We start from the raw sequence: 13,445 nt of genomic DNA, 5'->3' as shown, positions 1-13,445 counted from the left end.
CATCACAAGCATCGAAGCTCTGACCACACTCAGTCAGCTCCGATGGGTGGGTCACATTGTCCGCATGCCCGTTACGAGACTCCCAAAACAAGCGCTCTACTCGGAGCTCCGGCACGGCAAGAGAGCCCCAGGTGGGCAGAGGAAACACTTCAAGGACACCCTCAAAGCCTCCTTGAAAAAGTGTAACATCCCCACCGACACCTGGGAATCCCTGGCCCAAGACCACACAAAGTGGAGGAGAAGCATCCGGGAAGGCGCCGAACACCTTGAGTCTCTTCGCCGGGAGCAAGCGGAAGCCAAGCACAGGCAGCGCAAGGAGCGCACGTCAACCGAAGCACCCCACCCACCCACCGCTTCAACCACCGTCTGCCCCACCTATGACAGAGACTGTGGGTCCTGCATTGGACTCAGCAGTCACCTGAGAACTCATTTTTAATGTGGAAGCAAGTCATCCTCGGTTCCGAGGGACTGCCTAAGAGAAGACTTAGCAGCATACCATTCAAGTAGCGTGTTATTTTCCTTTAATTAGTAGCCAAGACATATGAAACTAATGTGAAGCATGACAAATATTAAATCCACCACTGTGTCCCCATAACCTCCTCCAGCCCTACAACCCTCTGAGATCTCTGCGCTCCTCCAATTCTGACCTCTTGCGCACCCCCAATTTTCTTCGTTCCACCATTGGCGGCCGTGCCTTCAGCTGCCTGGGCCCTAAGCTCTGGAATTCCCTCCCTAAACCTCTCCGCCTCGCTACCTCTCTCTCCTCCTTTAAGACGCTCCTTAAAACCTACCTCTTTGACCAAGCTTTTGGTCACCTGTCCTAATTTCTCCTTATGTGGCTCAGTATCAAATTTTGTTTGATAATCGCTCCTGTGAAGCGCCTTGGGACATTTTACTGCGGCCTTTTTCCACCAATGAGATAGCAGCTCTTTCCACCAATGAGGGAGCAGCCCTTTTCCACCAATGAGGGAGCAGCCCTTACCACCAATGAAATAGCAGCCCTTTCCACCAATGAGATAGCAGCCCTTTCCACCAATGAGATAGCAGCCCTTTTCTACCAATGAGATGGCAGCCTTTTTCCATCAAAGAGTTAAATCTGCTCAAACAGGCCAAAGCAGCCCCGTAAGAAATACAAGCCCCTCAAACGGAGACACAGTACAGAACACCGGCTCACTGGGACTTTGTGAGCTGGACCACTAATGCCTTGAGGGCTGCGTGTGGCCCTCAGCACATAGCATGGACACCCCAGTGATATGGATTGTTGTTTTGTCCCATTTAAAGGAGACATTCTTGGTGACTGTGAAGGCTTAGAAACGCTTTAATAATTACCAGCTGCTTTGTTATGGCTGGATTAAGTTCAAAGTCTTTAAAACCACAGGACCGATGCAGTTAACTTTTCTAATTTTTTTTTTACTTTTGCCACATCAGAAATTAATAAAAAATAAGGCATTGAGTCCAACAATTTATGACTTAGAACATTAGCAGCACCTTCTCATTTGAACAAGAAATCCATCAGTCTTTCCTGGAAAACTGAAGAAAACAGTTCCTTTTTTAGGAAAAACAGAAAATGCTGGAAAGTCAGAGCAGGTTGATCTGTATTGTAAAGAATTTCTTGTGTAACCATTCATCAGAACAGTGCCCAAAACATTAACCCATCCTTCTAATGATGACCAACATGCAGAATATTTCCATTATTTTCTGCTTTAATCTCCAGATTTCTGATTTATCTCTTATTTTTTGGGAAGACTTTTGAGGAGACCAATGTTTGTTTGACACAAAAGTGATTTCTGCGTCGCGTTATTGATTGAAACTAGACCTAATTTTTTTTTTAATGTAAATTTAGACACTTCATCAGAGCAAACTGCATTTTTATATTGTTTTGGTTGCAGTTCTCATCAATAATCCCATGAGTTTATGTTCAGAAGGCATGAATAATATAAGATTTGGCGCTCTCTGCTCGCAATTAAACTTGATGCATTGTTTCAAAGTTGTACAAATGTGACTGGATATGCAGATGTCTGAATCCAGGGAGGCAGGTGCCAAGAACTGGGGTTAGGAGATAGGACCAGACATTGCTTGCATAGTTCAGCAGTAACTGACGGGGATGTGGCCTGCCTTGCCAAATTGAGGATAAACTGAATAATTAAAGGCTAGGAGCAGAGAGTGCGTCCATCTATTTTCCACGCTGGATGCCATTTGGCAAGAAAGTTTGCAGGAAGTACATTATTGTTGTTCAATCCATTTTAAGGATTGCAACGTTTCAGTTTAATGTTCGCTCCGCGTGTGTTTATATCTTTTTTGTGACTTCCCCTCACAATGCGCTCCCGCCACTGCCATCACTGAGTCCAGTAACGATATCCTGTTGCCATCAGGATGTCTGGGTCTCCTCCGCCAAGCTTCAAACGCCTTTGGTCAGCAGCTGAGGGTGCTCCTCGGCCAGTTTGCTTTCATTATTCAAAATAAGGAACGACTGAGCAAGGCGGACGGCCTTGAAACCCTGGTGTGCGAGTATTAGTGTTCAAACACTGAACGCATATGCCATGCCTGCATCTACAAGTTCAACGGAGCCATTTAACTCACTTATTTTACAATGGAAGATGAAGGAATTGCATGTGAATGAATTAAGCCTAAGCTGATATTCAGACTTTGAGGCCTAAATGGATCCAAAAAAAGAAAAACGGAGGTGGTTAAGTAATTTTAGCCCTGTTAGCCGACCCCAAAAATATTCCAATAATGTGTGTGTACCGAGGAATTGTGCTGTGGCTCATTGCCTACCTGCTCTGTCTGGTCCATATTTCAGAGTTTGCTTGATATCCGAGAAAAACCAGACAGGAAAGAAAAATTATCTTCCAAACATTCTGGCAGCAGTGGGCGAGCAATCTGCCTTGGCAGAACGCGTTCAGACTCTTGATGTTGTCTGCTCCTCCATAGATGGCAAACTTGTTTCAGAGTTCTTAAAGATTTCATCATATCATAATAAATGTGGCGCCTTAAGTGGCAGACATGGATTGGCCCTAATATGGTCTTTCACTGCTAAAGATTCCTTTCTCGAATTGTTTCATGATGTTTCTGCAGAAACTTAGAAAACAGAAAATCACATTGGCAGCCACCACAATTAATGGAATGCCTGAGCAAGTGAAACACTTGAATTGGACTCATTACTTAAAGTATTATATTGCAAACTCTAGATTGGTTCTTGTATATTACAACACTCTCGTCGTGATCAGACTTGTTTTTAATGCACTTTCCGTGTATTTTAGCCCCTTTCTCCTGTATGCTGACAAGTAGGAACACAACAAGAATGGAGGCATTTAAATTATTTCCTGCTTTTGGTCTGTTCGGTCATCTGTATATTGGAATATCTTTTATCCAAGCTTGTAATTGTTACCTCCTGTTCCCCCCTCGGCCTTTGCTTCTTCTCTCCACGTCTTATTTCGTTTCCTCATCTCAGGTCTATATTTTCTGTTGCCTCAGGTTCAAGGCGGGGGTGGGGGGGGGTGCGGGTGGGGGGAGAAGGTAAGGAGAAGGACTGCTGCAGGAGGCTTTGGAGGGCTGCAGCATCATGTGTCCAGCAGCCTCTGGGGGAGGCAGAGAGGGAGCAGCAAGATTGCTCTGCAGTCGATCCCGCTTGATTCGGAAGATTTAAAATTTAAAACCGCCCTCCTCCGCCCATTGCAACGCTGGACACCAATAACATTCACGGCATCTAGCATTCTTGAGGTGTGAACGACAGAGGCAGATGTTTAACCCTGTATTTTATTTTAGCTGTCTTCTTCTTCTTCTTAGGCAGTCCCTCAGAACCGAGGATGACTTGCTTCCACATTAAAAATGAGCTCGCAGGTGACTGATGAGTCCAATGCAGGACCTACAGTCTCTGTCACAGGTGGGGCAGACGGTGGTTGAAGGGATGGGTGGGTGGGGTGCTTGGGTTGACGTGCGCTCCTTGCGCTGCCTGCGCTTGGCTTCCGCTTGCTCCCGGCGAAGAGACTCGAGGTGTTCGGCGCCATCCCGGATGCTTCTCCTCCGCTTTGTGCGGTCTTGGGCCAGGGATTCCCAGGTGTCGGTGGGGATGTTACACTTTTTCAAGGAGGCTTTGAGGGTGTCCTTGAAGCGTTTCCTCTGCCCACCTGGGGCTCTCTTGCCGTGCCGGAGCTCCGAGTAGAGCGCTTGTTTTGGGAGTCTCGTATCGGGCATGCGGACAATGTGACCCGTCCATCGGAGCTGATTGAGCGTGGTCAAAGCTTCGATGCTGGGGATGTTGGCCTGAGCAAGAACACTGACGTTGGTGCGCCTATCCTGCCAATGGATTTGCAGGATCTTGCGGAGGCAGCGTTGGTGGTAACTCTCCAGTGCTTTGAGGTGCCTGCTTTGAGGTGCGCCTATTTTAGTTATACCTCAACAACAACGAGCAATTACATAGTGCCTTTAACATCGGAAAAATATCCTGAGGCGATTCACTGACGTGGTGGGGCGGGTGGGGGGGGGGAATGCTTGCCAACCCAAAGAAGGAAATGCAATAAGGCTTGAATTAATAATCCCGAGAATGTGAGTTCAAATCCCACCTTTGATCAGTTGAGAATTGAATTCAGGTTTTAAAAAATCTGGAAATAAAAAAATAATCTGGTATCGGTAAAAAAGTGACAATGAATCTATCGGATTGTTGTGATTCCAGTCCCGACACAAACTTGGCCGACTCTTAACTACCCTCTGAAGTAGCCTAGCGAGTCACTCAGTTGTAGCAAACCCTTACAAAGAATAACAGACGGCAGCGGTTCAAGGAGGTACACCACCACCACCTTCTCAGGGCACATAGCAATGGGCAAAAAATGCCGGCTTTGCCAAATTCCGGGAATAAATTGGGGGGGAAAAAGGGTGACCAAAAGCTCACTCAAAGAAGTGTGTTTCTCGGCCTCAACTGGAGTACTGTGTCCAATTCTGGGCACCGCACTTTAGGAAGGATGTGAAGGCCTCAGAGAGGGTGCAGAAAAGATTTACGAGAATGGTTCCAGGGATGAGGGACTTCAGTTACGCGGATAGACTGGAGAAGCTGGGGTTGTTCTCCCTGGAGCAGAGAAGGTTGAGAGGAGGTTGTATAGAGGTGTTCAAAATCATGAATGGTCTAGACAGAGTAGATAGAGAGAAACTGTTCCCATTGGCGGAAGGGTCGAGAACCAGAGGACACATTTAAGATGATTGGCAAAAGAACCAAAGGCGACATGAAGAAAAGCTTTTTTACGCAGCGAGTGGTTAGGATCTGGAATGCATTGCCTGAAAGGGTGGTGGAGGCAGATTCAATCGTGGCTTTCAAAAGGGAGTTGGATAAGTACCTGAAGGAAAAAAAATTGCAGGGCTACGGGGAGAGGGCGAGGGAGTGGGACTAGCTGAAGTGCTCTTGCAGAGAGCCAGCACGGGCTCGACGGGCCGAATGGCCTCCTTCTGTGCTGTAACCATTCTGTGACAAGGTATTGGTTGTGTAATTGTCCTGCATCCTGGACATTGCTCTCTGACTGGGGGTACCCCACAATGGAAAATGTTTCTGAAAGTTGGCACGATTGTACAAATTTCATATTGTGTGCTCCAACTGCCCTCTAGTGATCATTCTGTTTAGGAAGATTAAGGCTAAGCAAAGTCTTCCCTCACAGTCAATGGGAAGCTAACGGCTGAAGTTCAATGAATGAGAGATTTCCCTTCGCCTTAAAAAGACTTGACGCTGAACTCGATACTGCACTTGTGTTGCTGGTGCAGTGCGTTCTTGGGCACTGATGAATTGAAGTACATTATAAAATGGGCAAATATCCATTGGCGCACTGCTTAGCCAGTCACCTACAAGAAACCCGCGGAGGCAGCGCCCCCCCGAAGCCAGAGAGAAATCTATAGAAATTGGTCCTCGGGCCCCCCACAGAGCGACGTCTACTTTGCGCTGCCTGCCTCGCCAGCAGCAACCCTCATGTTAAGTCCCAAGAAGGGGGGGGTGTTTGGAGCAGCCTGGGGGAGGGCAGGGGGGGTGGGTGGAAGGAGGGAGGGTGATCGCCACTCCTCTGGAGTCGGGGAGTATTCATGCTATTCCTGGCTCCATAGGAAGGTGTATTTGTAGAAACAAATATTTAAAAAACTTACCTTTGATTGAAGGCCTGAGCAGGCCTGATGCCCTCCCCACTCATGAGTTGATCAAGTTGCCCTTTGACAGGCGTTAGGCTCCTAATTTACATATTCAAGGGCAGCACGGTGGCATAGTGGTTAGCACTGTTGCCTCACAGTGCCAGGGCCCCGGGTTCAAATCCGGCCTCGGGTGACTGTGTGGAGTTTGCACATTCTCCCCGTGTTTGCGTGGGTTTCCTCCGGGTGCTCCGGTTTCCTCCCACAGTCCAAAGATGTGCGGGTTAGGTTGATTGGCCATGATAAAGATTGGCCCTTAGTGTTAGGGGGGATTAAATACGTGGGGTTACGGGGATAGGGCTTGTGTGGGATGGCTGTCGGTGTAGGGACCGGGTGCTAGGGTTTGGATGATCAGCCATGATCTCGTTGAATGGCAGAGCAGGCTTGAAGGGCCGAATGGCCTACTCCTGCTCCTATCTTCTATGTTTCTAACACCTGTTATAGGCATCCTAGTGGGATGCCTGAAGAATAGACCCCATGAGTTTGTCAGTGGGATCGACACCTGTGCAGAATGGACGCAGGCCATCCCACTGCTAAATTGGTTTGCTTTGCACCCATTTTACACCCAAATTACATACCAATTTCTGCCCTGTCGCTTCTACCCGCCGACCTCTGCTGGGAATGCACGCATGTGGACTGACATGAATCAGTCATTCATGAAAGAAAGACTTATGAAATAATACTGAGCGGCCTATGGGTGGCGCTGTCCATGGGCCCAGCTTGCGCAGGACATTCTTAACAGGAACTAGTGAAGGACACAACTAGACCTCCATGTTGTAAAACAGTTGATTAAAGCTTTGTTTAACGCTTAGACCAAGTGCCTAGTAGTTTTCTTGCGTCATGGATCTTGGGCTCTGTGATGCCCTCCTGGGATTGAATATCCTGATCAAACCCAGTGCCAATACTCGCACATGAATAATAACCACTGGAGCAAGGCACCCCAGCAAGGGGTCAATACCTTTGAGAGAAGGGGAGGGGTGAAAATTGTCAAGAAAACATTTTTTTTTATATTAGGGGTGACAGGTAAAGCAGGATGAACTTTTTTGCCCAAAGACTAATAGACAGCGGAATAGGTTACTGGGGAGGACCGTTAAAATAGACAGCTTCTAAATTGGTTCAAGAGACGATTGGATGCGTTTGTGTCGGGAGAAGGTATTGATAGCTAAGGGGAGTAGGCGAGGAAAAGGGACGGACTTGTTGGGCTTAAGGGCCTTTTCCTGTTTGAAACGATTGTTCTGGGTGTTATGAGCAGCCTCAGGACACTGCAGAGCCTCTTCAACTAGTAAACAAACAAAAAATTATAATACTACAAGATGCCGGCGATCTGAAACAAAAAGAAGACAGGAAATGCTGGAAACACGCAGCAGGTCAGGCAGCATCTGTGGAGAGAGGATCAAGTTGACCATTCAGGTCGATGACCTTTCGCCAGAACTTTCATTCGGTTCTCCACGGATGCTGCCTGACATGCTGAGTGTTTCCAGTGTTCTCTTCAATAGTGCTCTTGTAGCCACATAAATACTGTGGCAATAAGAGCAGGTCAGAGGCTGGGTATTCTGCGGTGAGTGTCTCACCTCCTGACTCCCCAAAGCCTTTCCACCATCTACAAGGCACAAGTAAGGAGTGTGATGGAATACTCTCCACTTGCCTGGATGAGTGCAGCTCCAACAACACCCAAGAAGCTCAACACCATCCAGGACAACGCAGCCCGCTTGATTGGCACCCCATCCACCACCTTAAACATTCACTCCCTCCACCACCGGCGTACCGTGACTGCAGTGTGTACCATCTACAAGATGCACTGCAGCAACTCGCCAAGGCTTCTTCGGCAGCACCTCCCAAACCCGCGACCTCTTCCACCTAGAAGGACAAGGGCAGCAGGCGCATGGGATCACCACCACCTCCAAGTTCCCCTCCAAGTAGCACTGTGGGAGTACCTTCACCACACGGACTGCAGCGGTTCTAGAAGGCGGCTCACCACCACCTTCTCGAGGGCATTTATAGGGATGGGCAATAAATGCTGGCCTTGCCAGCGACGCCCAGATCCCACATACGAATAAAAAAAAATTAAAAATAGGGTATTAGAACGGAACTGGGGTTGGTGAGATTCATTGAATTAGATTTAACACCACCAGGATAGGTAACAAGCTTGGGGAGAACACCATAACTATCAATGAATAAGAAGGTGGGAGAAGGTCAGTGATCTATTATTCGTAACAAAGTATAATATCAAGAGACTAACTCGTGATTATGAGATTAGCGCAGAAACCGCATCCTGCAGTACCAGCCAGTACCTAGTGGTTTATATAATCTATTGATGCTATTAGCTCCATGAATATGGTAGTGTATGAATAACTAGGAGCTTTGAGTTAAACCTTCAATCTCTTCTTGCCTACTTTGTGTTGGGGGAAACAAAAAATCAGATTTATTTATTCATCATATGTGTGACCTTTCTCTTCCCATTTTCTAATTTCTCTTTCTTCTTTTAAGCAGGTTCTTTGTTCTGTTCCTGCCTTTTTTCATTCTATTCTGTACACCTGCTTAATTGCTTACATTTGTCTTGCAAATTGGTTCTGAGAATCACTGGCCTCCCCCCGCCCCCCCCAAGCGTTTTTGTTCTCTTGAAAATGGTACAGAGACTATCGCAGAATGTTTATTGAGTCGCAAGTCACCAGGCAAATTTTAGAAAAAAACGTGTTCCTCAGCTTAAAAATAAATCAGAATGCTAGTACATAACCTAAAAATTAGAGCCAGATCTTTCAGGAGTGAAGTTAGGAAACACTTCTACACACAAAGGGTGGTAGAAGTTTGGAACTCACTTCCACAGATGGTATTTGATGCTAGATCAATTGTTAATTTTAAATCTGAGATTTTTTGTTAACCAAAGGTATTAAGGGATATGGGCCAAAGGCAGGTATATGGAGTTAGGTCGCAGATCAGCCATGATCTCATTGAATGGCGGAGCAGGCTCGAGGGGCTGAATGGCCTATTCCTGTTCCTGTTTCCTATTGTATACATCAGATGACCTAAGACCATGGACGTCGGAAAGTACGATTTCTGCTGCTTGATGTACCACATTAGAGGGATCTCACTGGTCCCGCCCACCCCTCCTGACTGGTGCAGTATGAAAATCCTGTACTCTCAGTTAAAGCGGGCGAGCATTAAGGTTAGCCGCTATGTTTGCGGACTACCAAATCCCATTAGCACAGCGTGCCGGTGTGGCAGCACCACTGAATGGGATAAACTCAGCAATGTTGCACTGCCAGCAGGGAGGGTGGGCTGGAGCTAGGGCTATAAAACCCATTCTCTGCCCCGACCTTCCCTCCAGTTGGGAGTGGAGGCTTGCTGAGGTGACACTAATACAACAGAAATAGGAAGAAAGTCTTGCCTGCTAGTCAGTGCGTTGATGAGTCTTGGCGACTCAGAGGTGAGCGAGTTGAGTTAATATTTGTAGGTACAGTTAACCCAAGATATTTCAATAATTATATTATTTCATCTGTGGGATTTATTTCCTTTGCACTGTCGTGTATTTAAAAAATGTGTGGAAATCAAAAAAAATCCCTTGTAACTTTGATTTTTTTTTTAAGCACTACTAACATTGGGACTCTCTTGGATGGTATTTTGGCTTAAACCCCAACAAATTCCTGTCCGTACACAGCAGCCAATTTGAAAATGATGCCAGCTGTGGACGCTTAACTTTTTCTTTTAAATTCACTATTTGGGAAAATGATTGTCGACCTCTACGGCCGCCACTAATTTCGATCGTTGCTTCCTGTCACCACCTCCCTGTTTCCAGTGGCAGCCTCGGTGGCTCAGAGCTAGCCCGGGCCAGGGCCTAACCACATAATCTAGGCTGACACTTCAGTGCAACACTGAGGGAGTGCTGCATTGTTGGGCGTACTTTCTTTCGGATGAGAGGTTAAACCAAGACCCCATCTGCTTTCTCAAGTGTACACAAGAGATGCAGTAGCACTGTTTGAAGAAAAGCAAGGAAAAGTGTCCCGGCCAACATTTATTTCTCAACCACCACCAAAAAAACCCAGATTATTGGGTCGTTACTGCTGTTTCTGGGACCTAGCTGGGCGCAAATTGGCTGCCATGTTTGTGTACAAAATAACAGCAATTCCACTTCAAGAGCAATTCATTGTCCGCAAAATACTTGGGACATTATGAGGCTACGAATGACGCTTTATAAATGCTAGTTCTTTCTTTTGTGTACAGGAATTTTTGGCTTATAAGTCAGAAATTCCTGTAGACAATTCCTTGAAAAGCTGTGCAATATTTATAGGTGCACAATAACACTCTCACAGTTGCTGACTTTGGACGGGTAATTTTTTTTGGCACGGTTACACTTGAATGCAGTCACCTTTGCCTCTCCCCTTTCCCCACTGCAAGAACCACATCTAAAGCTACACTGCCCAAGGCATCGCGGGGAGGAAGGGGAATGGGATGCAGCTGGTAAAAAGAAGGGATCGTTTCAAGTTTGCGGTTGATCTGAAATTAACTGATTAGTGGCACCGGATGTGCCTCGTGTCGCTGCTGCTCGGAGAAGGGAAGGGAAGGCAGGGATGGGGAAGGCGCGTTCGCAGTTTGGTTTTAAATTCTTCAAATGAGTGTCTCAAACGAAACACACCAAGGCTAAATTAAACGTGCGACAATTATGACTCTGTGCAAACTTTGGAGACCCTCTCAACATGTTTATCTTTATCCTGGTTTCACAGTCTTTTTTTAAAATTCATTCACGGGGTGTGGGCGTCGCTGGCAAGGCCAGCATTTATTGCCCATCCCTAGTTGCCCTTGAGAAGGTGGTGGTGAGCCGCCCTCTTGAACCGCTGCAGTCCGTGTGGTGAATGAAGGCACTCGCACAGTGCTGTTAGGTCGGGAGTTCCAAGATTTTGGCCCAGCGACGATGAAGGAACGGCGATATATTGTCTGTTTGCAGGTGAACAAATAAGCAGACATGCAAAATTATGTTACATCAACTCTATTTCATTCTGACATCATTTTTGTTCTTAATTTTCTTTAACCGCAGATGACTATGCGCGACTTTGTAACCTTCCCGTTATTGGGAGACGGCAAGAATATGGCCAGGATGGATTGACGGCCTACCAGCCCGACTATTCAGTCTCAGCGCCCGAGTACGATTCACAGCAGTCGCTTCGTGAACACCTGCCGTTCTTTGTAGACGGACCCTGTAAGTTGAACTCTCCTCGCACTGAAATACTTCATTTATTTTGTGTGTTTTTTAAAAAAAGACAAGGCAACAAATGCCTAAATTACATTTAGAAAAACTTAAAAGGGTCTGAAAGTAAGGGCAGGGATTAAGTGGACAGCTCTGTCGGAGAGCCGGCACAGGAAGGATGGGCCAAATGTGTTGTATGATTCCACGATTGTAAATCATTACTGTGTAAATGAAGAGTGGCATACATGTGATGAGCTGTACAGGACATGCTGTTAAATGTAGAATTTCTATTAAGGAAGGGCAGTAGCAGATTTTGAGGGATTTGAGTGTAAGCAGAAAGTAGGTGCAGTGGAGTTTACCCTGCTGACCAATGGGCAGCCATAGCGAGTAAGGAAGGGAAGGATTGATACACTAAGGTAGGGTCTTTGGCCGGCTTTGCAGAAAGTGCGAGAGATGAGAAGGACAGTCTTACCTTGGCACTCCTGGTGAGATCATTAAACTTGTTGCGGCACTGCAGTCAGGTTCAGATGACGTTTTGTCCCACCTCTCGCGCTTGCCCGTTCTCCAGTGTGCCATGGTACCCATCTACCATTTGTGGAGTAGAGGACCTTCGTTGTGATGTTAGCTCACTCCAGCAGCATCTCCGCCTCAGGGCCCTGCTGAAACTCATGTTTTTTCTAATTCATTCACGGGATTTGGGCATCGCTGGCAAGGCCATCCCTAATTACCCTTGAGAAGGTGGTGGTGAGCTGCCTTATACAACTGAGTAGCTTGCTCGGCCTTTTCAGAGGGCAGTTCAGAGTCAGCCACATTGCTGTGGGTCTGGAGTCACACTGACCAGATAAGGACGATAGATTTCCTTCCCTAAATGACATTAGTGAACCAGATGGGTTTTTACGACAATCCGGTAGTTTCATGGTCACCTAGCTTTTTATTCCACATTTATTTAATTAACTGAATTTAAATCCCGTGGCGAGATTTGAACTCATGTCTGCCAGATCATTAATCCAGACCTCTGGATTACTAGTCCAGTAACATAACCACTCTGCTACCGTTCCCCCTAGTAGCCAGCTGTTCCACAGTGCTGCTCCTCTCAGTCCTTCACAAAGAAAAGTAAGACCTCTTAAAGCTGTTGCAGACCGTTAAGAGCCTGCAGCTGAGGACGATTTCCCCCTCCTAATCGGCGAGATGTTGCACGCTGGCTGCTTGCCTTGAGCATGCTAATGGCGGGTCTCCCCCCCACATCAATTCCTCCGGTTAGTTACCACTCCCGTCACCCCTACCTCACGTCCACTTACCACTCGGCGAACAAATAGCTCCCTATTACTTCTGGTCAGGGAATCAATGACGGGAGGTCATCGATGTAAAACAATCACTAAGAGAGGGAGGTTAGGAGAAACCCCTTTACACAGAGGGTTGTTGGAGCTTGGAACGCTGGAGTAGTTGAGGCGGAGCCCATTACGTCTTTTCAGGGAAGAGTGGATAAACATTTGAAACAGAGGAAGATGCGGGTCAATGAGGAGACAGTGGGACAGTGGGATTCATTTGCATTGCTCCAGCAAAGAGCCATCACACCAAATGGCCTCCTGTGCCGAAAGTGTCTACGGTTTTACATAAGCTCCCAGATACAAAGCTTGAATCCTACAGCAGCCTGTTACAACAAGACGGTCAGATCTGTCCGCATAGGGCGATAGTGATTAGTGACGCATAAGGCATGTTAGACACTGGAAAATGTATTGCATTTGGTGTATAATGACTTTCCTTAGAATGGAAACTCTGTTATCTGTGAGGGGGAAATAACTCAAGTGACACGTATGATTCTCTTGTTCATTCATTGTCACTTATGGACATATAAAGGAGATAATTGGGCCAAATCTGAGCAACTGGGAGAATTTTTCTTTCCTCCCCTCTCGCTCCGCCCCCATGTAGGGTCACCAACCCTGCAGGATTGCCCTGGGGACTCCAGGAATTAAAGACTAATCTCCAGGACTCTGCCACAAGCAACCCGGGAGAAAAATCATACGGACTTTAAAAGAAAATGCGTGATTTTCTTCATTTTCTTTGAACATTTTCATTTATTAGTTATAAAATTATTGGAGACGGGCTTAAA

The 13,445-nt window shown here is 46.7% G+C and overlaps 1 protein-coding gene across 1 annotated transcript in view; it reads left to right on the top strand.

Moving 5' to 3' along the window:
- Positions 1–13,445, top strand: part of ltbp1 (latent transforming growth factor beta binding protein 1) — a 580,062-nt gene that overhangs the window by 550,020 nt on the left and 16,597 nt on the right. The window contains 1 exon segment of the mRNA XM_085980097.1: positions 11,186–11,347. Within this exon segment, the coding sequence (XP_085836223.1) occupies positions 11,186–11,347 (162 nt within the window).

Source organism: Somniosus microcephalus, chromosome 3, assembly GCF_052327205.1.
Source record: "Somniosus microcephalus isolate GS21.2 chromosome 3, FLI_Smic_1.0, whole genome shotgun sequence".
Lineage (NCBI taxonomy): Eukaryota > Metazoa > Chordata > Chondrichthyes > Squaliformes > Somniosidae > Somniosus > Somniosus microcephalus.
Note: the sequence above shows the minus strand (reverse complement) of the source record. Positions and strands in the feature narration are given on the sequence as shown.